General features: G+C 49.9%; 10 protein-coding genes across 10 annotated transcripts; 4 read left to right on the forward strand and 6 right to left on the reverse strand.

Annotated features, from left to right (window-relative positions):
• Window positions 1-1,448: 1,448 nt before the first annotated feature.
• BBK36DRAFT_1126246 (DUF1749-domain-containing protein) lies at window positions 1,449-2,566 on the forward strand (the record flags this gene model as incomplete). Its single annotated transcript, XM_024891361.1, has 2 exons — window positions 1,449-1,508; window positions 1,571-2,566. 2 exons carry the CDS (start codon window positions 1,449-1,451, stop codon window positions 2,564-2,566), a joined length of 1,056 nt encoding a protein of 351 aa, XP_024746580.1.
• A 103-nt stretch (window positions 2,567-2,669) lies between these two features.
• Window positions 2,670-6,704, reverse strand: BBK36DRAFT_59007 (P-loop containing nucleoside triphosphate hydrolase protein; the record flags this gene model as incomplete). The annotated part of the gene is made up of 2 exons (XM_024898315.1): window positions 2,670-5,716; window positions 5,771-6,704. 2 exons carry the CDS (start codon window positions 6,702-6,704, stop codon window positions 2,670-2,672), a joined length of 3,981 nt encoding a protein of 1,326 aa, XP_024746581.1.
• Window positions 6,705-7,635: 931 nt separating this feature from the next.
• BBK36DRAFT_59119 (hypothetical protein) lies at window positions 7,636-9,065 on the reverse strand (the record flags this gene model as incomplete). The annotated part of the gene is made up of 2 exons (XM_024898317.1): window positions 7,636-8,007; window positions 8,100-9,065. 2 exons carry the CDS (start codon window positions 9,063-9,065, stop codon window positions 7,636-7,638), a joined length of 1,338 nt encoding a protein of 445 aa, XP_024746582.1.
• Window positions 9,066-9,438: 373 nt separating this feature from the next.
• Window positions 9,439-10,307, forward strand: BBK36DRAFT_67721 (ClpP/crotonase; the record flags this gene model as incomplete). The annotated part of the gene is made up of 2 exons (XM_024898490.1): window positions 9,439-9,667; window positions 9,718-10,307. 2 exons carry the CDS (start codon window positions 9,439-9,441, stop codon window positions 10,305-10,307), a joined length of 819 nt encoding a protein of 272 aa, XP_024746583.1.
• Window positions 10,308-11,845: 1,538 nt separating this feature from the next.
• BBK36DRAFT_1126250 (MFS general substrate transporter) lies at window positions 11,846-13,760 on the forward strand (the record flags this gene model as incomplete). Its single annotated transcript, XM_024891362.1, has 4 exons — window positions 11,846-12,021; window positions 12,083-12,353; window positions 12,433-12,775; window positions 12,829-13,760. 4 exons carry the CDS (start codon window positions 11,846-11,848, stop codon window positions 13,758-13,760), a joined length of 1,722 nt encoding a protein of 573 aa, XP_024746584.1.
• Window positions 13,761-14,246: 486 nt separating this feature from the next.
• Window positions 14,247-15,427, reverse strand: BBK36DRAFT_1171509 (hypothetical protein; the record flags this gene model as incomplete). The annotated part of the gene is made up of 3 exons (XM_024895577.1): window positions 14,247-14,644; window positions 14,932-15,215; window positions 15,270-15,427. The coding sequence occupies 3 exons, from the start codon at window positions 15,425-15,427 to the stop codon at window positions 14,247-14,249; spliced, it is 840 nt and encodes a 279-aa protein (XP_024746585.1).
• Window positions 15,428-16,789: 1,362 nt separating this feature from the next.
• BBK36DRAFT_1126836 (NAD(P)-binding protein) lies at window positions 16,790-17,855 on the reverse strand (the record flags this gene model as incomplete). The annotated part of the gene is made up of 2 exons (XM_024891422.1): window positions 16,790-17,710; window positions 17,778-17,855. 2 exons carry the CDS (start codon window positions 17,853-17,855, stop codon window positions 16,790-16,792), a joined length of 999 nt encoding a protein of 332 aa, XP_024746586.1.
• A 476-nt stretch (window positions 17,856-18,331) lies between these two features.
• On the reverse strand, window positions 18,332-20,226 carry BBK36DRAFT_1181447 (FAD/NAD(P)-binding domain-containing protein; the record flags this gene model as incomplete). The annotated part of the gene is made up of 5 exons (XM_024896250.1): window positions 18,332-19,231; window positions 19,286-19,390; window positions 19,438-19,760; window positions 19,920-20,072; window positions 20,178-20,226. 5 exons carry the CDS (start codon window positions 20,224-20,226, stop codon window positions 18,332-18,334), a joined length of 1,530 nt encoding a protein of 509 aa, XP_024746587.1.
• Window positions 20,227-21,506: 1,280 nt separating this feature from the next.
• Window positions 21,507-22,703, reverse strand: BBK36DRAFT_1136291 (FAD/NAD(P)-binding domain-containing protein; the record flags this gene model as incomplete). The annotated part of the gene is made up of 1 exon (XM_024892935.1): window positions 21,507-22,703. Exon 1 carries the CDS (start codon window positions 22,680-22,682, stop codon window positions 21,507-21,509), a length of 1,176 nt encoding a protein of 391 aa, XP_024746588.1. The 5' UTR covers window positions 22,683-22,703.
• A 1,025-nt stretch (window positions 22,704-23,728) lies between these two features.
• On the forward strand, window positions 23,729-24,594 carry BBK36DRAFT_1126497 (hypothetical protein; the record flags this gene model as incomplete). Its single annotated transcript, XM_024891386.1, has 2 exons — window positions 23,729-24,109; window positions 24,247-24,594. The coding sequence occupies 2 exons, from the start codon at window positions 23,729-23,731 to the stop codon at window positions 24,592-24,594; spliced, it is 729 nt and encodes a 242-aa protein (XP_024746589.1).
• Window positions 24,595-24,866: the final 272 nt, after the last annotated feature.

A 24,866-nucleotide genomic window follows, 5' to 3' on the forward strand; every position in this document is an offset into this window, starting at 1 on the left:
ATGTCGAGACAGCTGTGGTAGCCTCCCTGACATTGCTCTTCAAGTTCCCAATCACCTGGCTCGTAGACAGATATCCGCTAGATAATTGATGCTTGTTCTCGGGTTCTCGTGTCCGATACATCCAGTCGTAGCTGGCTTGCCTGTCTTCTTTCACCCTCAGAAGGACAATAAGCCATGATAAGAGTATTATCTCATCCTTCAATCCAGTCGGAGTGGACTGCGGCTCAGAGAGTAGTCCGGGGAGATAAACCTCCCCTAGACTCCACCTCTCCCTTGGAATCGAAGGTATTCCGTTCATACCTAGTGGACGCATGCAGCTGGTAAGAGAATCAATTGACAGAGTTGCCGGGGATTTCCTGTCTCCGGCTCATAAGAGGCTCTTTTGACAGGCAAAACAAGTTTGAGACTCGTCGCAAAGCCTTTGTATAACGTCTTGTCGGACCAAGGCTTGTCCGAGGCATGCGCTATATAACGAGAGTCCTGCTAATGTCCCGCAAACTAGAGAGAGCAATACTTCAAAGGGACGTCTCTATTGGCAATGGACAGATCTTTTACAAGGTTACGGGTTGAAACAATACTGTCCCCAAGATGAAGGAGACGCAGACGAATGGATATCCAATATTCCGCCCACAAAGTTAGGGCAGCAGAATACAGAAGCAATCTAAACTCTCTACAACTCGCCTTTTCCACGCATTCTTCCTTCATTATGACTCATGTCCATGCCCGCAAATCACGCATTCATGTCAAGTGGCTCCTTCAAACACCCAGTCATTGACAAAGCATCTGAGATCCCCGGGTTACATCCCGTACGTAAGAACGATGATCGAATACGAAGTACATATGTACATCCAGGCGGCTCCCGTCGCCACACAGTCGATGCTGTACTGTATATCCACAAAGCACACTAGTACACAGTATGCCCCTAGGTAGCCTTGCAACAATGGCTCGAGCTTCCAGTCCAGGGATATCCACCAACTCAGCCGCCGCTAGTAGCGATTTGAGGCCACCGACAAAAACTCGCCCTTTTTACCGGCTCTGGCCGGACATCACTGAGAGCTGTTGGGCGGTACTGGGGAAGAATGGGGCAGGAATTTCATGCCTCGTGGCTTGGCGTGGAGCGGAATAATCTAATCTGATCCGCCAATATGTATGTACCTTAAAGGCGCCATCTTATCAGATGATGGCGGGTCTTCAATAGTTCCCAAGGAGACATTGCTTCCCGGTTATCCTATCCGTTGTATGTATGCAAGACCTTGGCCAAAAAATTTTCTCGAAGAACAGCTTCTCGTAGGCAGCACCTGAGGAGCGATTTCGGAGCCGTGCTGATTGCGTAATTACGAGGAACTCGTCGGCTGCGAGAGGGTACAAATTCGGGCAACCAAATTCTCAGACTTTCGAGGCAAACTCTACCATAGCACCAGAGTGTTCGGCAAACTATTCCTTCCGTCATGTACATGTACTCCAAATTTTGGCCCAAGGGGGGGCACTCCGGCATTCTACATCACTACGTACGTATTCCATATCGCGTCCCTACCATAGCTTTCCGGGCTAATAAACGTAACGAGCATAGACAGAGACCCTGGTAACATTTGAATATACCTCTAGCAGCAGTCGTCAGCCTCACAGTATTCTATTTGTCGGTGGCCTTGGGGATGGTCTTGCCACGACGTCTTATACATCTGACTTGGTTCGAGCACTTCAGCCAACTGAATGGTCATTTTTTACACTCAATCTCACGTCTTCCTATCAAGCATGGGGCCTTGGGCACCTTGACAGAGACACGGATGAGATTGCTCAATGCATAAGATATATCAAGTCTTACAAGAATGCCAAGTATGGGTATAGCAAACTCATCCTCATGGGGCATTCAACTGGTAGCCAGTGCGTTTTGCACTACCTCAGCAAACCGAATCCCCATGTTTTTGTGCCACCCTTCGACCCTGAGCTGGAGCACGTCGAGCGCCTGGCGCTTGATGGGGCCATTATGCAGGCACCGGTATCCGACAGGGAAGCCATTCAATGGGTCCTGCATCACGGATTCGGGGGCAAATCAGGAGCGGAACTAAGAAGTGTGTATGAAAATCTGCAGACCATGGCGAAGGACGCCGCACTTCAGGATCCGGCTTCCGACTCTATGCTTCCCATATGGATGACTTCGCAGATCGGTTATCCCTCCAATACACCACTCAGTTGCCGAAGGTTCCTCAGCCTTACCAGCCCCGAAAGTCCAGAGTCACCCAGCGAGGACGATGTATTCAGCTCTGACCTGACGGACGAACAGCTGGGAAAGACGTTTGGAATGATCAAGGAACAAGGCCTACTGAAACACAAGCTGATGGTTTTGATCTCGGGAGCGGACCAGTCAGTGCCTGACTGGGTTGACAAAGAAAAACTGCTCTCGAGGTGGAAGAACGCCACTAATCAGAACCAAATGGTGGGAAAATGGGATGAAGAGCACAGTGGGCTGATTCCAAATGCATCTCACGCGTTGAGTAATGATGATCAAGCTGAGCCACGAAAGTTTCTTGTGGAGAGGGTTCTCGGATACTTGGGAAGAATGGAATAAAATACCATGGGAAAATATCAATGCGTATATCGTTAATGTTCTTAGGTATGATGTGACACGGTTCTACAAAGTAAAATACCTACATCCGTAAGCTAGTTCTATACTACTCCGCAACTGTCTGATGCATTACATTCAACCTGTAGCTTGGCGATCTCTTCAGCAGCTCCTCATGAGAGCCAGATTCAACGCACCGGCCCGCCTCAATAAGATAAATGCGATCTGCCTTTCTTATCGTGTTTAAGCGATGCGCGATGGCAATGACCGTGATACCCTTCGAAGCTTTCTCCAGACCAGTTTGCAGCAGCCTTTCGGATTCAGCATCCAGAGCACTCGTCGGCTCGTCCAGAATCAGAAGCTTGGGCTTCCGAACCAGAGCCCTAGCAATTGACAGCCTCTGTTTCTGCCCACCCGAGAACTGATTCCCATTGGGTCCGCACAGCGTCTGGTAACCGTTTGGTAGACCTTGGATAACCTCGTGAATATTGGCGAGCTTGCACGCCTCCTGAATCTCTTCCAACGATACGGCATGTCCTGGCTTGGCTCCAAGACTGATGTTGAACTCTATGGTCCCCTCAAAGAGCACATTCTCCTGTGGCACCAAGGCGATAGAGTCTCGGAAAGATACGTCGCTGCTTTTCGTCACGTCAATCCCGTCGATGATGACGGAGCCGACCTGCGGTGTGTAGAAACGTTCTACCAGCGATATGATGGTGGATTTGCCTGCGCCACTGGGTCCTACCAGAGCAGCGAAAGTGCCTGCAGGAATCTCCATGTTCAACCCGCTCAGTACCTTGACACTCGGCCGAGCGGGATAAGAGAAATGCACGTCGCAAAATCTCACAGCTGAGGCTTGGTTGCTACCCGATCGCAAACCCTTCGCCTCACTCGTCGCCTCGAGATCTTTCTCCTCCTCCGACGACGCTTCATTGTTAGGATGCGGGCCACGGAGATTGCCTTGCAGTTTGTCCGATCCCAGCTCAATGAGACTCAGAATCCTCGCCATAGCAGCCCTACCACTTGACAGCTCTGGGGCAAGAGCAAACATCTGACTCCAAAGCATTGCGCTAACAAGGAGAGAAAACACCACAATAAGAAATTGCGTCTGTGTGTAGTTGCCTGCAATGATTTGTTTCGATCCCCACCAATATGCCAATGCATTAACGCAATTACCCAAGAAGTAGGTAAGGGCTTGCCAGAAGCTCGCCTGTAGAGTGACTTTGAAGGTCTCTTGGCGAGGGCCTTTGAGTGAACGCCGGTAAACATTGATCGTCTCCTGTTCCAGAGAGAGCGATGAGACTGTTTTGATGGATGAGATTGCTTCCGTGCCAATGTCGACTGACTTGCTGTACGCATTCTCGTGGCGCTCTTCAAAACTGCCCAGCACTCTCAGTTCCATCAGGCCGGCCCCGAGTAGAAGAGGCACCAACGCTAGGCAGACAAGAGCAATCTTCCATGCAATGATATGCGTCAAAACAATGGCCGCGACGAGATTGATAGTAATCGAAAGCAAGGTTCCGATAATGGAGCCGCTCAGGCCAGCCAAGGCATTGCCATCTCTCGTGATGTATGAGAGAAGCAACGCAGGTGTTCGCCCGCTGGATTGATGCCACTGGATATCCTGTTCAAAGAGCGATCGGAATGAAAGCACTCGCGCCGAGTAGACGATCTTTTCAGAGATCCAGCCAAAGCCAGACCAACTGACCACATTGGCAAACAGTTCGATGATTGCGAGAACAAAGAACATGAGTCCATAGAAGTTACCGCTTGCTCGGATGCTCGATGGGGTCTTGCAGATATCGAGGCTCCCCACCGTGTTTCCAAATATCACGGCTTCGCCAGAGAAGGCTCCACCAACAATAGTCGAACCGATAAGCGCAGCGGTCAGCATAAGAATGTGTGGCCTCAAAGCTGGTGCATATCCCCTGAGCAATGCCCATAGAGAGATTGGTGGAGTCTCAGGCTCGCTCTGTCCCTCTGAGGACGGGACTTCAGCATCTTGGCTCTCCGAGAGTCGAGATACTTCCTCTTTCACGCTCTCATTCGCGCTGCCCTTCGTGAGATATGTTTCATCGTCAATCTCTGACAGGCCATCTGAGTCGCTTGTAGCGTCTCTTCCTGTAGCAGGTTTGCTGCTATCATCCGAAGTTGCCAGAGATTGCAGTTTGACCAAGTCGGCATAAGCGCCCTCTTTAGCCATCAAGACTGAATGACTTCCTTCTTCTACCACGCGTCCTTTGTGCAAGACAATGATGTTATCTGCGCCGATGATCGTGGACAAGCGATGTGCTATGGTCAGCACTGTCCTTCCTCCTGCAATTTTGGCAATGGCCTCTTGGATCCTCCGTTCGCTCCGTGAATCCAAAGCGGCAGTGGCTTCGTCGAGAATTAGAACCACAGGATCTTTTACCAGAGCCCTTGCTAAAGCCACTCTTTGCTTCTGGCCACCGCTGATAAGACGTCCACTCGAACCGACAAGAGTAGCATACCCATATTGTAGCTTTTCAATAAATTGGTCTGCATCTGCAAGAGTAGCAGCCTTCCGAATCAAAGTGACTAGTTCGACCATTCCTGGCCCTCGATTCTTTGCAGCAGTCGAGAGATCTTTCCCTTCCCTCACTTCAGTCGCGAGATCAGCAAGTTCAGAGCCGAGGAGGATTGTCTTTAAATGCGCATGCTCCGGATTGCTTGAGTTGACTAATCCATGCGCAATGTTCTCCAGGATTGACCTATCAAGCAGAGATGGCTCCTGCTGGACTAGGCTTATGAAGCTTCTCATGCTGCGTATGTTCAGGTTCTTGATGTTGTTTCCGTCCAAGAATATCTCCCCATGGGTGGGATCAAAGAGGCGCGTTGCTAGACTTGCGATTGTGGACTTGCCACTGCCAGAAAGACCGACAATGGCCGTGTGCTTCAGCGCAGGTATAGAAATGTGGATTCGGTCGAGGACAGTGATTTCGGGCCGAGATGGATAAGTGAAGGATACGTCTTTGAACTCAAAGTTCCCCGCCACATTAGATAGTGTAAGGCCCAAGGTTGAAGTGCCGTCGATCGATGGTTCGCGTTCCATATCTGTACGGAGCTTCTCGAACGAAGCAACAGCAGCCATAAAAAGGTGAACAAAGGGTGCCACCTGGCTAAGTAGCAACGTAGCTATCGACTCGTGTCAGCTTAAATTCTACCGTGCACCGTCCAAGTGCTACTGACCTTCAACCAGTATGAAGATGACCGTAAATGTAGAGCCAACAGTGGCGCCATTGGAGTGGTGGTCGGCAAAATCTGCAATGCTCTTGCTCCCTTGCCAGAACGCCAGTGCATTCGCAGAATAGGCCACAAAGTACAAAACCCCAGACTGGATGCCGATCGCCAGAGATTTCTTCAGCCCCTCTCGTTCTGACGACTGGAGAGCATCAGAGAATTTCTCTTCCAGTCGCTTATTCGCACCGAAAGCTTGGACAACAGTGAGGTTGGAGAGGGCCTCAGACGCAATGGATGCTGCAGATGCAGCGTAGTCCGACATGAGGCCCGCGTATTTCTCAATGTAGTGGCTTCCGACGAACGACATCAAGAAGTAAGCTGGTATGAGCGAGACCAACATGGCAGCCAGGTCATGATCCTTGATGAAAGCGACGATGTACGCCGTCACGAAAAAGGAGACACTGGCGAGACATATCCCAACTTTCTCGGACGTTCCCGAGCGAATTGTTTGTATATCGGCGCTGAGTCGAGATGCGACTTCTCCGGGAGGCAGATTGTCGAAGTATGAAGGTTCCTGTCGAAGGAGATTTTGCAAATAGCGCTCCCGTAATCGTTGGGCCAGCCGAGCTCCGAAGGTACTGAAACAGAAGAGATGGGCACCTATTGTGATAAACTGTGCAATTGCCAGATAGAATATCGTAAGTATCTTGTCGTTGATCCCATGCTGGAGTTGAGATGCCGAGCCAGGTGTATCGGACTGATCACATGTTGCGGTATTGAAGTCGTTGATTAGCTGACCAAAGATGATTCCAATCAATGGAAATGGCACTCCGGATGCAATTGCGCACACTATGCCTGATAGTAGCAGGCCTATGTCAATCTTCGAAGGGTTTCCGGCCAAGATCAGGCGAGGGTAGCCTGCAAGCTTCTGTACCAGCACCATGGTCCTGAAGAGCGAACGATGTCCGCTTACAAGAGAAGCACGGCTGCTTTCTGCGGGAAAAGCAAACAAAATGCTATCCTTATTGTAATAGATGACTAAGGCGAATGGGGGAAATAGAATGATAAGTCTGTGAAAAGTCCGGGTGTCTTATTTGCCTGAGGTCTGTGTCTGTCTCTCACTGAGGGCTATGGCCCAGCTCCAGTGGCACTACTCCGTATAGATCCCAAGGATAACAGGCCAAGAGCACTAAGACGTTGGAACGAGGGCTGCAATCCATCAAACATCAACCGACATCGGCTTCGACGTTCCATGATCAGATGTAGCATTTCCAGCCCTCGCATCAGGCCGCGAGAAAGCGTGCTCTCGGAGCTCGGTGATCTTGTAGGTGCCCCTAAAGCAGCTATGAGGCAGGAAAATCAGACCCACAGCTCGCGCTTTGACAATGCTTCATGCGTTAGCCAAATGGTTAGCGTATTCAGGCAAGCGTTGCAGGGGTCGAAGGGCCGTTCTTCTGGTGGAGTTGGCGGGGCGGGTCTAGACTTGTAGGAAGTACAGAAAAACAGGTTGGTGGTTTCATGACGCCCTTTCGGATTTGTGAGGGACTTGGACATGAGAAGAGGGGAGGAGAGTAACGGAAGGAGATGACACATTGAAGCTGCTGAGAGTGGCTTTAGGTGACCTGTGTCAGGTCATGATTGTTGTGATTCAAGGCCTTCTTGACTCGAAACTTATCTCACGCGTTGAGGGAATCTGATTGCCTGACAAGGGCTATGTTGGTTTCTATGTAGACGGACACACTTCAAAGCCTTGAGTTCCTGAGTCCAGTATCTACCTATCTCGGAAAAGTCAACTAGATTTTCCTATCATAGTCGGCTTCCACGTTCGCAGTCCATATACTCTGTAGCCATCGTACAACTGCCTCTCAGACTTGTCAGAGCTTTGCATTCCACGCAGCGCGGTCAGCCGATTCAAGAGGCCGCTCACGCCCATCCCAGAATAGCGGACAAAGCTGGAACCATTTCTCGCGACTGCATATGGAGTGCACCGATCGTTTATGGCCAAAGTCAACATACTTGCCAATGGTGAGGCCTTGGGAGTTTTCATAGGATAGGATAGTGGCACCAGTTGCTTTGGGCTCTCCAACGACATTCCCAGTTCGTGGATCATCCAAAAAGCAGTAGTGGATGCAGCTGGAATACCATGCATTGACACGCTGGGCGCCCCGGAATGAAGCGTCACCAACTAGAGAATGTCGCCCACGATCATAGTCCCCGGCATCATAGTGGGCGCCATAATGGTCCTCCTGTCCATGTGTGAGAAGAGATTGGAGAAGGTTGGCATATGCCAGTGTCGAATTGGTTGTGGGTAATCTAAGCAGAATGGAGTGGCACTTACTTTAGCCCAGTACAGCTCGTAATAAGCAAAGCGGGATTCGTCAAAACGCCCAAATAGACACAGGACGTGAGGATCAAAGTGAAGTCTTCGCAGATACTCTCGATGCTGTTCCAGAGTCCCCGTCTCATTCCAGCCCTGGGCAACTCGTGGGTCGTTTTGCCACTTGTTGAAGAGCTTTAAATGCTCGTCATCCTGCCAGTCGATTGTTTCAAGAGAAAAGTGCATGTCGATTTCGGGGATATAGCGACTATAGACAATCGACTTCGGATCAGGCTTCGGGCGCCGTACTGGGTGACGTGTGTACACCGGTTCGCTTGGGAACTTGTTCGTGAAGTGGTAATGCTCGGGCATTAGTGGATACTGGGCCAGACTGATCCTCAAAGACGCGTCTGTGCCAGCTCCAGCAATCCAAATAGGTCGAGGGCCTGTCGGAGATGCTGCGCCTTGCCAGAATGCGCTTCGAAGAATGATTAGTTCCTCTGAATATGCAGCCGCCGCTTCAGAGGGATTCCGCGGCCCCGGATGATCAATTCCAAGACCTGTCGCAGCCAGCTCCCTGCGGACCAGTTCCTTCTCCTTGCCTTTCAAAGTAAGCCTGAAGTATTCAACAGCTGGATGAGCCAGATATATTGCGTGAACGACGTTCCAGATCTGTCCCAAAGAAGGAACCTTGTCATCTGTCCACTCAAAAGTAGTTGAAGGACTGCGACGAGTTCGGGCCCATGGACTGTTGTCGGACAGGTGCGGGCATTCATTCTTGGGTAGGGGTGCTAAATCTGTCCATGAGAGAGTGGTAAGATGCAGCGGCTCCGGCAAAGGCTGGCCCTTTGGAGACTTGTCGTCCAACGTCAAGATAAGCTTGGCAGGCATGGTGTCTCCCACGGACTTAACACGATATGCCGTGAGGAACGGATGCGGTAGTTTAATAGGGGGATACATCGTCTCTGTAGACGCAGCCAATTGCATGGCTGGTGATAATGGCTTGTGGTAGCTGAAGAGCGATATGGCGAGAGGTAGGCCAGCAAGTCAAGCTGCAGTAGCAAGACGTGAGGTGAAAAGGTATGAGTGATACCAACAACGGCAGACGGGATATTGGGGCAACGGCTTATTTACATACGACACAGACTATGACTACGGACAATAAGTTGCCGAAATGCATCATCCAGTGGCTTGACACTATTGACGGCACCATACACCCTAACGGGCATGGACTCTACTGGGCAATCCTGAGATACGAAGATTATATAAAGCCAGAGTAAAGCTATCCATGTTGGTCGAGTTGATCAAGTCTTTGTTGATGGTAGGCGCTTCTTTCCATTCTGGAAAAGGAAATTTCGCCATGTCTCTGCAACCAAGCTCTCTACGGTTCAAGCACTTCCAGGTCTCGTTTCCGGAAGACCACATCATTCAGATTACCCTGGATAGACCAGACAAACTCAACTGCATCGACAAGACAACTAGTCAAGAGATAACAGATATCTGGCAGCAGTTTGACGAAGACGAGAACCTATGGGTCGGTATTATTACGGGAAATGGTCGAGCATTCTGTACTGGAGCCGATCTACAGGGTAAGCCACCGCGTATGAGCAGAGATCAGAGGAAGACTAATATTTGCCAGAATGGAATGAGATGAACAGGAACGGCGTGATCAACGATATGGCAGCACCCGGCCTCGCCGGGCTTCCACGTCGAAGTGGAAAAAAACCCATCATCGCGGCAGTCAACGGCATATGCATGGGCGGCGGCTTCGAGATGATTGCAAACTGCGACATGGTAATAGCGTCGTCCTCGGCTGTTTTTGCCCTTTCCGAGATCAAACGAGGGATAGTTCCGGTCGCTGGATGCCTGCCGCGGCTTACACGGACCATCGGTCTGCAGCGCACTCTGGATCTCGTATTGACCGGAAGAAATGTGACTGCCAAGACGCTACATGAATGGGGACTTGTGTCTCAGCTTGTGGATTCAGCCGAGGACGTGGCCCAGGTCGCAGTCCGAGTTGCTCAAGACATGTGCAAGAACAGTCCGGATGCCCTGATCGTTGGGCGTCTAGGCGTTCGGCTGAGCTGGGAAGTGGGTAGCGTCGAGGAGGCCGTATCGATGCTGGCCAACGAGTGGTATCCTCGTCTGGTCAGCGGCCCCAATTTCGCCGAAGGCATCCGGGCGTTTGTAGAGAAGCGACAACCGAAGTGGGTAGCCCCAAAGCTGTAGGAGACTGGTGTTGGACGTTAATTTAGAGCGACGCTTTGGCAATATGAATCCAGGTTCCATGCTACTATTGATCTGATAAGATGGAGCAGCGAGGTGTATCTTATCTGATGCCCCACCCCTCCACACCTGTCGCCGCGCTTGGCCCCGGATCAACGCCGTCCTTCAGACTATTGAAGAGATACATACCGCTAGCTTCTTTGCAGGCTACCTAGCTTTGGTGCTATCGATCGTTTCCAAGGGTCCTGGAAGAGCAATTCGTAAAAATCCTGCTTCTCTTTGCATCGGTACTTGATTGGGAGATCAATGGTCCACGATGTTGCAAGAGATACGGGAGGGCGAAAAAGGAAGCCTCACTGTCTGAGGAGCAGTATATGAGGCCTAACTTGCTTCAACAGCCGTCACAGAGAGACTTTGGAACAATGTTCCAGACTGCATGTGATACATGGTCGTTGGAGTCGTCTCAATTTTCCCCTTCGTAAATTCCTTGCTGAGCGATTCTAAGCCAGAAGTTTTATTTCGTGAATCTACGGAGTACTCCGTAAACAATCCTCGAGCTTACTGTGCCACGGAGCCCACCAGATTGCGGACCCCTGTATATGCACTGTATGGAGCACAGTATGGGTCCTAGGAGTCACCAGTTACCCATCTTGCAGTTTAGCCCCAACCGCCTCGGATCTGATAACTCTTACACATCTGGTGCGGGCCTTCGACAGCGCCGAGGCGAAGCAGCTGATGGAATACCCACATACCTCCGCGCCCTTCTGATGCAGGGTCTGCTCAGCTCACTCGGCTTGGCCAAGCCGTGGCCAAGCTACATATCCTTGTTGTGAATTGAATAACTCGATCGAATCGTATGATCGGATAATCGGGCCAGCATGGGAACGGCAAGAAACGGCAATGTGTGACACGAAGAGAAAGAGGAAATTATCGCTCCTTGGCGTTAATTACGTAGCATACAACCGCCTGCCCCGTATCGGCAGAGCGAGCAAAAGAAGGAAAGAAGAAGAGGGCCCTATCATAGGGGGTTATGGTTGCAATGTCTGCCAGAGCAGTTACTTACAAGGCGTGCCACTGGTTCCCTTGCCATTAGGGAACAATACGCATAACCTTTGCAACGCAAACACAATTTTCGAAGACAAATTTAGAGATACCAAGGTTCTCAGACCATGGCTTCCTAGGATCTTCTCACTATGGCCCGTGTAATGAATCCTTTATGGTGCGTGGCCATTCAGAACGTGAATTACTAGTGACCTCATTAGTTTGGTAACAGAGTCATGAAAAGTTTGTCGAGGACTTCGGGATTAATAAAGGAATACTATCGATATCCGTAAGAAGCCTAGCTAGAACTGATACCAAACACGCAGCACCGCGCTATTTACTTGTCCAACGCTATCCTGGTACCTGGTATAAGGGCAAGTCTCTGCTTGCGCCATTTTCTCCGAATTGTGCTTTTGTCTCATTTGAAACTCGTCCGGGACGCTTCCACGGAGAATTCCATGATCATTCTCCCTCAGCGAAGCCGACGACACGAGGTTACGATGAACTCGGACGGCAAGGATACGGCTGTGCTCGCCACTGATACTGCAGCTGTCACAGACGACAATGGCGGCCCTCAGGTTGACTTTCCAAACGAGGAAGCCCAACGCGGTGTTCAAGCTGTTGAGGCAGTGACACTCACATGGTCGAAAACGACACTCATTGCCATCTTTTTAAAGTCAGTCTTTTCGATACCAGCTACAATGGATATATGGCTAATGTTTCCGGCTTTCAAAAAGCATTTGGTTGCTCTATTTCGTCAATGCCTTCCAATCTACAATCCTGTCGAATTTGCTTCCCTACGCCACAAGCGCCTTCGAATCCCATTCGCTTTTGAACGTCATATATGTCGTGGCCGGCTCAATGTCTGCGGCGACCTACATGCCTCTGTCCAAGATCATGGATGTCTGGGGCAGAGCTGAAGGGTTCCTCATCATGACTGTCTTTTCTACTCTGGGCCTCATTCTAATGGCCGCAAGCAATGGCATTGCTACTTTTTGTGCCGCATATGTAAGATCCGTCTGGCTTCGCGGCAAGCGCTGTGAAGGTTTGCAGTTATACACAAGTTCTGACAAACGACCTGGAATAGGTATTTTACAGCATTGGCTTCGGAGGCATGACTTACGCCGTCGACGTCATTACAGCTGACGCATCGCAATTGAAGAACCGAGGCTTGGCGTATGCTTTCACATCCTCTCCATACATCATTACGGCGTTCGCAGGAGCCAAAGCCTCTGAGGGTTTCTATAACGACATCAGCTGGCGATGGGGATTTGGTGTTTTTGCCATTATCTTTCCAATTGTGGCTGCTCCTCTGTACTTCATCCTAAAAGTAAATCTCCGTAAGGCAGAGAGACAAGGCCTCCTGAGCAAGCAGCCAAGCAACAGGACGATTTTGCAAAGCATCTGGTATTACTGTGTCGAATTTGATGGTAAGTGACGGACAGGATTTGGAGCGGCGCAGTAACTAACGATATGGGAATAGCTATGGGAGTCTTTCTTTTCTCCGTCGGTCTCACCGTCTTTCTCATGCCTTTCAACATTGCAGACTCTGCGCCAAACGGCTGGGCATCAGGATACATCATCGCCATGATCGTAGTCGGCTTCGTCATGCTGATTGTCTTCACCCTATACGAGGCTTTCCTTGCACCTACGCCTTTGCTGACCTGGAATCTCCTGATCGACCGAACCGTCATTGGCGCATGCCTCCTCGATGCTACATATCAAATCTCATATTACTGCTGGGCCAACTACTTCACGTCCTTCTTGCAGGTCGTCAATGACCTGAGTCTAGCAGAAGCCGGATACGTCAACAACACCTTCAATGTGGTGTCGGGAGTCCTCTTGTTGATTGTCGGCTTTCTGATCCGCCGTACCGGTCGTTTCAAGTGGCTGCTTTACATCGCAGTCCCGCTATACATCTTTGCGCAGGGCCTGATGATCTATTTCCGCAAGCCCGATCAAAGCGTCGGCTACCTTGTCATGTGCCAGGTTTTCATTTCCATCGGAGGCAGCATCTTCATCATTATTGAGCAGCTCGCTATCTTGGCGGCTGTCGATCACCAGCACATTGCTGCAGCCCTCGCATTACTGAATGTCGTTGGAACTGTGGGAGATGCCCTCGGAGCCACCATCAGCGGCGCAATCTGGACGAACACGTTCCAAAAGGCACTGGAAAGATACCTGCCAGAATCTGCTCTTCCAGATCTGGACGTCATCTACGAGGATCTGGATACGCAGCTTAGTTATCCTGTTGGAAGTGCCGTGAGGCTGGCGATTCAGAAAGCGTACGGCTACTCACAAACCCGAATGCTGGCGGCTGGCACTGGCGTCATGGGCCTTGCGATAATCTGGATGCTCATGATCAGAAACATCAATCTGACAAAGGTTGCACAAGTCAAGGGTATGGTCTTCTAGGTTGGGCAATCGATGATGGAAGTAAATGCTTCATGCGCAGCCTCGGACGCTCCGCGGAGCCTCTACAGTTGGGTAATGTCAAGTTTGAACACTCTTGCCAAGGTGTCAGCTACAATAGTGGTATAGAACCCGTAGTCATGATAAATCCCCCATCCAACTCTTGATACTGTATACGAATACCAAGCATTAGCCAACAGTTTAGCGGTTACAAGCAGTGGCACTACGCGAGCGATAGCTCAGGATCTGACCTCTGTGTTGCAAGATGTTGCGTGGCTCTCAGCCCAGAAATAGCCCGTTTATGATAATCTTCTTTATCATGTATAGATGACGATCAGTATCTCCCGGGAAGTATGCAGCGTTCCAGATCACCGCATTCACTTACTGAGACGCTACGTATAAAATAGTGCACCAACTGCCTTGGAATATTGATGCTATGTAGTAGCGAGGATACTAAGCTTGAAGTTCTTGTGATTATACAGCCAAAATCTAAAAGTCTGGAGCAGTCCATATCCATTCCAAATCCAAGTCGTTGAATGCTGAGTTGTCTTGCGTTACTTCTTCTGAAGGAACATTCTCCAGGATCCTTTGAAACGACATATTAGCATCACCAGGAGCCGCACAATCGCCTATTGAGTGCGCCTCATTGCCAGAGTAGTGTGAAATCCAGTTTAGGCAATGCTTGAAGAATTGCATCATCTTCCAGTAATAGTCCCGCCTGTCTTCTCCAGTATCTGTTATCGTCCCCATGCACATCATCTTGTCCCGGAGATTCGTAAGGTACGCAGGAATGTCTGCGAGTTCTCGAAATTGCCCGGGATCACCAACAGTGACCCCCCCGAGTGTTGCGGTAGCCAGCACTAGAATAGCATATAGAAGTTCTGATTCTTGGAAAAGAACGGTGTGACGAAGGTTTTGTACAGGCAAGAACACATACGCATCGATGTAAGTCTGTGCTGCCCTCACGCATGAGACGGCGATGTCAAGGCGTGCCGACGAGCACCAATTGCAGCACGCGAAACTGGATATGCTCTCAACACTTCGATGCTGTGGCGGAGAACGCAGGCCAACTTCTTGTGTGTAAACCTGGAGGTAGAGGCATTTCCTTTGGATTAAGGCTATTGAAGTTCAGCTTGCCAGGTATCGGCGAGATAACAGAGAGGATTAAACTCACTGTTTGTTTGCGCTTGAGGGGGAAGTCCTTCAATCAGTTGATCAAGCTTGCCCCGGAGCGTGGTCATCATGGCTTGTACTTGCATATAGCCTACAGCCTCTGGCATTTGACCGCTATTGTATTGAAAAAGCTGCTCGACCTCCTCTGCCAGTGCTTGTAATTGAACAAAGCAGCATAGAGTCCCGTTGGTTGAGGTAGGGGAAAGTCGCTGCAACAGGGCGCAACTATCTGCAACGTTTCCAATGTACTTGAAGTGAGTGGGCTTTCTCATTGCTAGAGAGATACTTTGCGTTGGAAACGTTAGTGGAGCAAACAAGCAATGCATGTCATATTCTTACCAAGAGGAAACATAGTAGCACATAACATATACCCGCATTCTCTCAACTACGGCATAATATTCTGCGTCATGTGCGGTGCCCTCAAAGATCCCACGGCGCTGAATTAGCATATCCTGTATGGAATGGTCAGGCGGGCCAAGCCTGAGCTCTACAGCCATTGTCGTTGCGATCTGTGCGAACTGATACATTTGGTCTTTGGCGGAGTCGAAGTAAAGGTGGTTCCTGGCAGATGCTCAATACCTCAGGCAGTTAGGGTGGCTCGGAACTTGGTGACTTACCAGCTTAGAAACACCAGCAGGCTCTGCAACAGATCCAGATTCTTTTCGGCCTTAAGAATGAGGTTTTCTGCGAGAGACTTTCTAAACTCCAGTTCCAGTCTTGTTTGAAGACAATCGCGCGCGCAGGCAGTGAGAATGGCAAGGAGAAGACACGGCCTCTCGAGGCGTAAATACTCGACATTCGTGCCAAAAGGAAGAAGCACAATTGGAAACTCTGCCGAGGCAGCTACAAAATCGGTTAAAAGCTGGCTTGCTTCTTCAGTCGTGAGAATTCCCTTGGCGATTACATCTCGGTGGATGCTCAAATTGGCATATTGGGAAGAAATGGTCACGTCCGTGGGACCCCCGACTTCTCCCATCTCTTCTTGCTGAGATATGGACGATATCAGGGTAACTAGTCCGTCGATCTTTTCTTCCACTACTCTTCGCCTAGATTTACTGCCATGACTGAGTTAGCCCACTGCATTTCAGATAGAAGGTGTATTCAACCTACGCCGCCGGCTTAGCTTGTCGGGGTCGAGCAATGGCGCGCTCGAATATGCAGGCTGTCCCGAAGGTGTTACATCTGAGACAGGCGTTAGTGATTTTTTGCACGTTGCCGGCAGCACAGAATCGAATGACACCTTTCGCATAATGGGGATGCGCTATTGCCATCTCTCAGAGGGATGCAGCGAATTTTTGACCTCCGGCAAGACTCACACGAACGACGAAGTGTGCCTGTTCTTCCGGCTTCAGAAGCTGCGCCAACGCGAGCGCTCCGAGAAGCTGCCGTTCTCTCCATGAACACTTCTGTAGGAGACCCCTAGTCAGAGACACGACGCGTCTGTTGCCGGATTGCCTTGCAGAAAGTTGATCACGATTTGCCATCGGGTACTGTTCAGTTTCCTCGGTCAGATACTCGACGAAGGGGGTTAAACAGAGCGGAATCTCGGAAGCTTAAGCAGGTACCGAGATTCCGATCGGGGCACTAACCAGAACCCCCGCAAGTCTCAGACTACCCAGTAGAAGGTACTCGCCTACCTAAGGTACCATAGTAGGAGAGAAGAGCACTATCCAATGATATCTTACCGTAGCGTAGGTATCTTGTACGAAGTGCACATGAAAAGCTAACGAAGCGAGAAAGACGGAGCTGCAAGTACCTGAACAAATATAAATGTTTCTACCATCCAGGCAAAAATGAAAACACAGGTCATGTAGGTAAACATGCTGTTGAACTGCACGACAAGTATTTTCACGAGCTTTTTAATAATACTCCCGGACGTGCTCATCGCACAGGGCCCAAAGTCTCTCGCCCGAATTCCTTTCGGAGATTCCGGCCTCGACTTTTGAGCATGTAGAACCAATCTGACCAAAGGGGACAACGAAGCATCCGTTTTTCTTGGCGACTTCGTCTGAGAATCCAGCATAAAGCTCCGTCAGTGCGCCGAATCGCACCGGTCGAGACATGAAGATGTGTAAAACTCGCAAGAACCATGGTGCGTGGCGAGCAATATCCGTTTTGATGGCCCCAGGATTGAACGCACAGCTGATGATCTCCGGATACACCTTTGCCATCTCGGCCGCCAGAATAACGTTCGCCGCCTTGCTTTGCATGTATCTACTAGTACGGCCTTGAAAGCCCCCATAATCGACAGAGCTCAGTTGCCAATTGTCCCAGACTATGCCATCATCCCCTGGAGGCGCCACAGCCGCTCCAGAGGCAGCCCAGCAGACGCGAACGGAACCTTTGGGGGTCGCGGGACCTCGAGCCGTTTGCAGCATGATGGGTGTAAGGAAATGCTGGAGTAAAAAGGGCCCGAAGACATTGGTTGCAAAAGTAAGTTCGTAACCCTGATTGCTTACGCTTCCTTCTGGAGCAAGCATCACGGCAGCGTTATGCCATATAACGTCTAGGCGTGTCTCGAGTTGCAAAAATAATTTGGCCGCTTCCTTGACATTGTTGAGATCTCCGAGATCAAGTGGTATGAAACGAACAGCGTCCGTTGCTGCCGCAGAACGCCGTTCCATCTCGGGGGGAGGCTCAGAGCTCGTGATGGCAGCAATTGCTGCATCACCAGATTGTCTGGATCGTGATAAAAGATAAATTCTCGAGGCGTTTGCGTGGTATAGGATCTTGGCCAGTTCAAGACCGATGCCTCCACTTCCTCCAGTTATTATGAAGACCTACATGAAAAAGGGAGACGTAAGCTCATTATTTCTCATCGCGTTGGGTAGCTTGGTTGGATCTCACTTTATCTTTCAAGCTATTAATATCTTTCTCTAGAAGCATTGGTTTGTCGGGAATGTAGCTGCGTAAGAAAGTCGGCATGGTTCGTAAAGGAATGTGAGAGGTCAATGGAAGGTCAGGGTGGTGACGACAATGCTGTCAGTTCATACTCTACCATTTATACTCATTACCCAGCGTGATACCGCCGGAGTTTCCGCTTCTGAGACAAGGCTAAACACCAAGATGCGCGAGTTGAGGCTGATGGCATGGTTCGGAATTTCCGAGCAGCATTAGCTGCCTGGACAAGCGATTCATACAGTGGGCTCATCGAAGGCAAAACAAAAACAAAAGGAGAGATTCTGGCAAGACCTTTCACAACCAATAATACATAAGCCGTGTTATGTCTAACCACGTTCGACTAAACATTCACAAAGTTCACCAATACTCATTATTCTGAATGTCGGTTGGCTATATTGCATGCTTATCAGCCTTCCATTTCTTCTCGTCCGCCATCCGACGACGCATTCTCTGGAGGTAATATCGCAGTATGCATCTCTCAGCATGCTCCCGACACTGGCCTACCTCATTCCATTGGCCCTGAGAAACGACTCGCGGGCCCCTGCCCACGGCTTTCGTTTCCCCTCATCAAAGAGCCTGTAGACCTGTGGGACAAACGTGCCATCTAAGAGTGCTTTATAGAGTCGGTAGTCAGTCAGCATCAGTCGCCATGACTTCCATCCGTTGCCAATTCGGTCATAAATTCCTAGCCCTGCTGCTTTGTCCACCCAGAGATTCCATTCGGGTCTGTCCACCATGGCGGGATCGTAAATTTCACCCTTGCTGGCCAGGGATATTGCCATCTGGTTCTGTTTGTCGGCGTTTCTCGCCATTTCTGCATCTGATGGTAACTTTGTGTTTCCGGCCCAAACCTGTGCCAGTGCCATTGAAGCCAAATCTCCGTTGATCGTAGCGGATAGAGTAGCTCCTACATGTTCTAGGTACGCGAGGGAGTCTGGGAAGTCCAGAGAAAAGATTCCCTGATAAAGCCTCGGGAGAGGTCGTCCCATCGAACCGGGGGTATCCTTCCATGCTTGTGGCATATTCCGGGAAGGATCCCATGGGCCCAACAACGAGTATGACTTGGTGTAGCCAACGGAGATTATGATAACGTCAACTTCGAGGGAGCTTCCGTCTGATAGCTCCACATGCGATTCGTAGACTCTCTTCAGACCAGGAACTAGAGAAACAGCGCCGGAGACGAGGTGTTCATAAAACCCATCCCCTATGATAGGCAACTTGTACGGCATTGGGGGCGGATTTTCCAGGCCCCATTCTGGCTTCATGCTGAAGGCTTCGTCTTGCATCTTGACAAAGGCTTTGTGGAACATCTGTGCTTGTTCCATGACGGGCCTTTTTACATTGTCTCTTTGCGTGCGAAGAGGAGGGAAGCAGAAATCATTGGCTTTCCCGAAGGGCAGCTGCGATACATATCAGCGTCGCCGTGGACCAAGGGGGACACAAGTCAATCTAACCATGAGACAACCATTACGGTGTGATATGGAAATACTTTTCGCTATTCCCACGAGACCTCTTGCAATGTCTGTGGCTGTGGCTCCAAGCCCGACGATCAGGACTCGCTTTCCGTCAAGATTTTTCGGTCTGGGCCCCATATTAGATACCAAACGGCCAGAGAATGTAGCTTATAGAGATCGCCTTGCCTTTTGTAAGTGTGAGTATTGAAGACTTGACCCTTGAAGTCTTCGATGCCGTCAAAATGAATCTGCTTGGGAGAGTGGTTAAGACCAGTGCAGAGTACCAATCTATCAAAGGCTTGCTCTTCGCTTTCACCATCCAACTTTGTCAGCTGCAGGTGCCACTTGTTGCCAACCCTATTGACGGCTGACACTCTTGTTTCAAGTCGGAGGCGAGGCCCAAGACCAAAATGACGGGCATATGACTCCAGATATTCTTGGATTTCTCCTGGTTCGAGCGGCACGTCGGAGTCACCTAAAAATGGAGATATCAGCAATGATGGAGCATCACACAGTGAGACTTGTTACAATCGACGTACTATCGGCGTAAGGAAAGTCGGTAAAGCCAAACTAATCAAGACAAAGGGTAAGTAAGGCGTGTCCTCCTTGTGATTAGGAGCTCCGCTTACCATACGCCTGCGGACCAATGCGCGAGTATTGTACAAGCAAGAAGTCCGTTCGCCTTCGGAGTAGTGCCAGAGGCCACCAATGGCATCAGAAGCATCGAATCCCGTAACGTCAAAGCCAGCCTCTGTCAGGTTCTTGCAGGCAGATATACCAGCGATCCCTTTTGTATCTTACATTAGTATTGATGAGGCCCAGCGATCTTCTTGGAGGCCGGCCGGCCTCGGACAACAGTTGCGTATGCAGCGATGTAGTGTTTGTAACTCACCCAGGCCACAAACTGCCACTGTAGGCCTTTCAAGTCTGTTTCTTCCCATCTCTTTGATGGTAACTCAACTAATCCGCTTGCGATGCCGACTATGCCACGTCAAAGGTGTTGAAGATGAACTGCTTCAAGACGGCACTATAGTGGTAAAACCTAGATTATTCAAGTATCTTGGGACACGCCGGGCCTTATATGGCCTGATTTGGTATGTCACACCTTTGCCATTCTATTGAATACTGGAAAACGCTGGGTCACTGGCTGTATACGTACCCGTAATCGTAATAGTAGTATCTGACCCGAACATGTCGCGATCGAATTAAACTTTCCATTTCAGATGCTGACGTTCTATTGCCCAATTCGGGCAGTGAACTCATGCGATCTAAAGGTCTCGTTGGGCTCATCGCCTCATGCAGCAGCAGCACCATACACTCCGAGAAACCTTCAAGGAACGGCGAAACAGACTATGCTCTGAAGATTCATGTTGCGTGTAGAATAAGATGCTGGTTTCCTTGTGTCGGGGCTCGAACTTCCTGAACACGTTTCATCCGGCTTCACAACAGTCACATTGCTTTTCCTTGCGTCATAACCGGAATAGTGCTGAGGATAGCACTAAAGGAAATCACCTCTTGCCTCACGTTGTCAGGCAAAGCGCTTAAAGTGGCATTGCCGTGCGTTTTCCGAGAACGCTTACATTCGAGGAAGTAACATGTAAGTAAGGTAGCTTCGTGCCGTTACTCACCCAGCCACGACGACTCTCAGCTCCTATGAAAACAGGAAATTACTTCATTTCTTCTTGTTCCGCGGCGCGACGAGTTTCCGTTTCCCAAGTACGCAGATTAGAGCGTATTATTCCCTAGGCTGAGTGATTGTCAATTGGGTCACCAACTGCCAATAAATCAGGCATCAGAGTTGTTTGCGGCGTACCCAGTCCTGCAGCCGATCCTCCCGTCCGCGTGAGATGATACAAGTAGTCAGCATTCATTCGCGACGGACTGTGTTGAAATATAAGCCTCAATAGACTCCTAGGTTTGAACCTTTTTTGTTCTCAACAGACTGGAAAAGAAATGAAAGACTCGGGTAGTAGCTAAACAAGGGAAACAACAGGAAAATACCTATACCGCTAACATGGCCACGTGTTCTTGATATCGAGGTGGAACGTTTGCTGGATTTATTCGCAGCAGGGGAGATGCTTCCATTATGGCATCTCAGATAGCAAAGCGTCCAAGTACGTACAAATTGGAAGGGTTCAGGAGGAAAGTCCCGGACCCTGAATACAATACTCACCTGAGAGATGACCCACATGCATCGTGACAAAGGCTATATGCATCATTTCTATACCGTAGCACTCGTTGCTTCGTCAATCTTGACGCCAAACGAGCTGACGGCCGTGGTATAGCTCTGTTGAACAGCCTTGCTCGCATAGACTCTCATTTCCCTTTCATATGCCGCTGTGACACCAGGTTTATAACCTCCAGCCTCCCGTATCAGCCTTCCTAACAACGCAGAGTCCTGGACGGCAGTGTTCGCTCCAATCCCTCCTGCCGGCGTCATTGAGTGGCAGGCATCTCCAATGACTGTTACGCGAGGCTCATTTGGCCACTCAGGAACCCCAGATGGGCTGGAACAGGTGATCTTCCAAAACGCCGCCTCCGACTCGTTCATCTGGTCAAACAGTGGCTTGAAGCGAGGATGCCAGTTCTGTACGAGCGACTTTGCGATGTCGGCCGCTTGTTTGCCTACAATACTGTAATTGTCGTTGGGAACCTGGATGACGCCTGGCTGGCCGCCCATGGTCCATCCGAACTCAACATTGGGGTCGTTCATCTGATCAGGCCGCACATTCGTGATGATGAACACGGCACCATCAGGCCGAGTTTTGTCTCGCACGGTAAAGACTCCCTCTCCCAGCCCTTTGAACGCAGTCGTAGGGGCCTGGCCATGGATTCCTCTGGCTCCTGTATCAAAGACCTTGATTCGTCCGCCTGACACCTGCCTCGCGACTTTGGAGTAGATGCCCTCGCCCCCCACGAGCATGGAACCCTCAATCGACTTGGAGCCATCGGCAAACGTAGCAACCACACCGTCATCCGTTAATTCGTACCCCGTTACGTGCTTGGCCCATTCAATGTATTCCTCGCAGCCCTCGGCGAAAAGCTTCCGCATGTCTCCACGAGCGATGCCCACAACCTTGCCGTCCCTCGAAGCCAGGCTTTCAGGAGCCACATGCTCGGTAACTTCCCCAGTGATGGCGTCGAGCGCGGTGAAACCGAGGCCTCCCGTCTTGCCGCATTTATCCCAGAACTTTTGCCACAGCTGAGGTTCAAGAACTGACTCAATAGCATCAAGCCCCTCTGACGACAGCCTCAGTCGGTATCCTTGGGCACGAAAGGTAAATGACGCATCGCGCTCGAATATTCTGAAGGGGATGTTGGAGCGGCGAAGTGACTGGGCCAGTAGTAGAGAACAAAGGCCACCGCCTGAAATCAGGATGGGCTTGCTGGCAGACATTGTTATGGCCCGCGATCGAACGCTTGAGGTATCTATCTTTTCCTGTAGATGTTATTGATCTGAAAGAGGGGAAGACTTTATGGGTAATCTCAAGGTTTTAACCCTCGATAACGCGAAACGAGTAAGCTGCGCAGCTGGCGCTATGCGCCATGTCTGACTAAAATCCAATAAGCAGATACGCCTCTATTACAAATAGCAGTTGATGTCACAGTTGTAACCCAAAAAGGCCTTGCAAATGCACGCCAGCGAGTTAAGTTCATCAAGACTGCCAAAAGAATAAATAAATGGATTTATATTGCCTTGTGTTTGTTTCTCCAGGAGACAAGTCTCGCCAACGCCTATCCGCCCAGTCCACGGACGGCGACGCTTCTACTTCACGAGGACGCCGAAAGCTTCCCATGGCTCTCAGTCCTAGATTACCGTACGCACCGTCAGAATGGATAATTGAGAAGCTAGGCGGGCGCAATTATACCTGCAATTTGCATTCCGAAGCACCTATTCGTCAGTCGGGGATATAGCCTAGCATCTCCACTGCTACAGTACCTAGTTGAGCTTACTTTGCACTTACCGAGTTGGTAAGATCCAACAAACGCTGTCAGCAAACAACAGCGCCTTTATTTCACCACCACTCATATTGATAACACAGGGCGGCTCTGCCAGTTGGTTGAATGTCCTGCTCGTAACCATCCTGAAGTCTGTATTTCTCTCTTCGTCGCGTTATGCATCAAACAGCTATTAGTCTATGCGCGAAGTGTAGTTGTCATATAGAGATAAGTGCCCGTCTAGCACCCAACGGCGTCATTGTCATTGCTGGTCATGATGCCTGCCAGAATGAGTCAGGCTGTTAGTAGTTCAAATCCTTTCAAGGAAACGGCCACACAGAGGAGGAGATATGAGCTATTTTCGATCTGCGGATAGTCTCGGTTCGCCGCACGGAGTCTCGGTGAGCCTCAAGTCCGCGATTTTCGTCGGTATTTAAGCATTCAGCTCGCCCACACGAATATCGAACCTGGTCATAGCACCGGAGAAACCGGGCACTTTCCAAAATGTTCAGCCCTATGCGAAGTATACTATCGGAGGTTCTGACGCCCCAGACGATCTCATTAGGAACGGCCCTTGTCCTCGCTAGCGTTGGCGGGACATATGCCCTAAAAGTGCGCAATCGCCTTCGCCGGACAGACCCAGGGCAGATTCAGTCGAGTCTCAAGCCATCGGACTCATTCAACAATTCGCATACGATGCGAACGCTGGTGAATCCACGGAACCATGTTACTAAGGGAGACTCCCATTCTACTATCTTGGCCTTGTGCTCTAAATATGACACACCGTCGGAAGAGGATGTACTATCTGCATTCCTGAAAGGGTTCTTTGCGGGACCAGTTTTCCTACCCGAAAGCATAGCTCTCTCTCTTTTCAGCATAGTGAAAGTATCCTATAGCCGTGAGTTATTGGCTATCCTTTGATTGCTTATAACCAATGGTCTAATGAAACAATGGATGCAGAATTGGTACCGGCAGCAGGTCAGAAACACATATGGCGTTCTGAGCAGCTGTCAGACACTCAGCTTCCCCCCAAGGCTACTACTTTATGGGACACATTCCAAATCGCGGATATTGAGCTGTCCGGAAGCCATACCGCCGCACCCACAGGAAGTAGGGTTGATGTTGTCTTCGGAGACAGTCGGAGGGAGTTTGCCGGTTGCCATCGATTCACCGTTAAGAAAGTGGGCAATAATGGCTTCGACGAAGACGAGATTCGGTTCTGCGTGAGTCTAGAGTGCTTGGTCTGCAACCCATTGACAAATAGACAAGGCGGTTCTGATCTCTTGCATTTTTTGCATAACAAATACTCATACCTGCTATACCGAGATGCATTGGCGCATATAAAATGTGTATATGGGAATTCGACTTAGGCTTTTCCTATAATCGGTTCAGCGATTCTGGCTGAGGATTCTGGTATTAAACAATAATCTTCATGGGGTAGAGAACTTCAACAGATGATGGCGTTCCGTTTTACATTCACTCCACTTACCCTACGGGCCATTATTTGTATGTACGACTTAAACAAGCTGTTTTGCTCACTTAGTCAAACCTCATCAGGGAGCTGCATCTACACATACATATTCGTCATGACTATCAGGGAGCACAAAGTCACATGGAAGGAGAGCTGAAGAGCTTCTCAGCC

Source organism: Trichoderma citrinoviride (genome assembly GCF_003025115.1).
Source record: "Trichoderma citrinoviride strain TUCIM 6016 unplaced genomic scaffold BBK36scaffold_13, whole genome shotgun sequence".
In the NCBI taxonomy this organism is placed as follows: domain Eukaryota; kingdom Fungi; phylum Ascomycota; class Sordariomycetes; order Hypocreales; family Hypocreaceae; genus Trichoderma; species Trichoderma citrinoviride.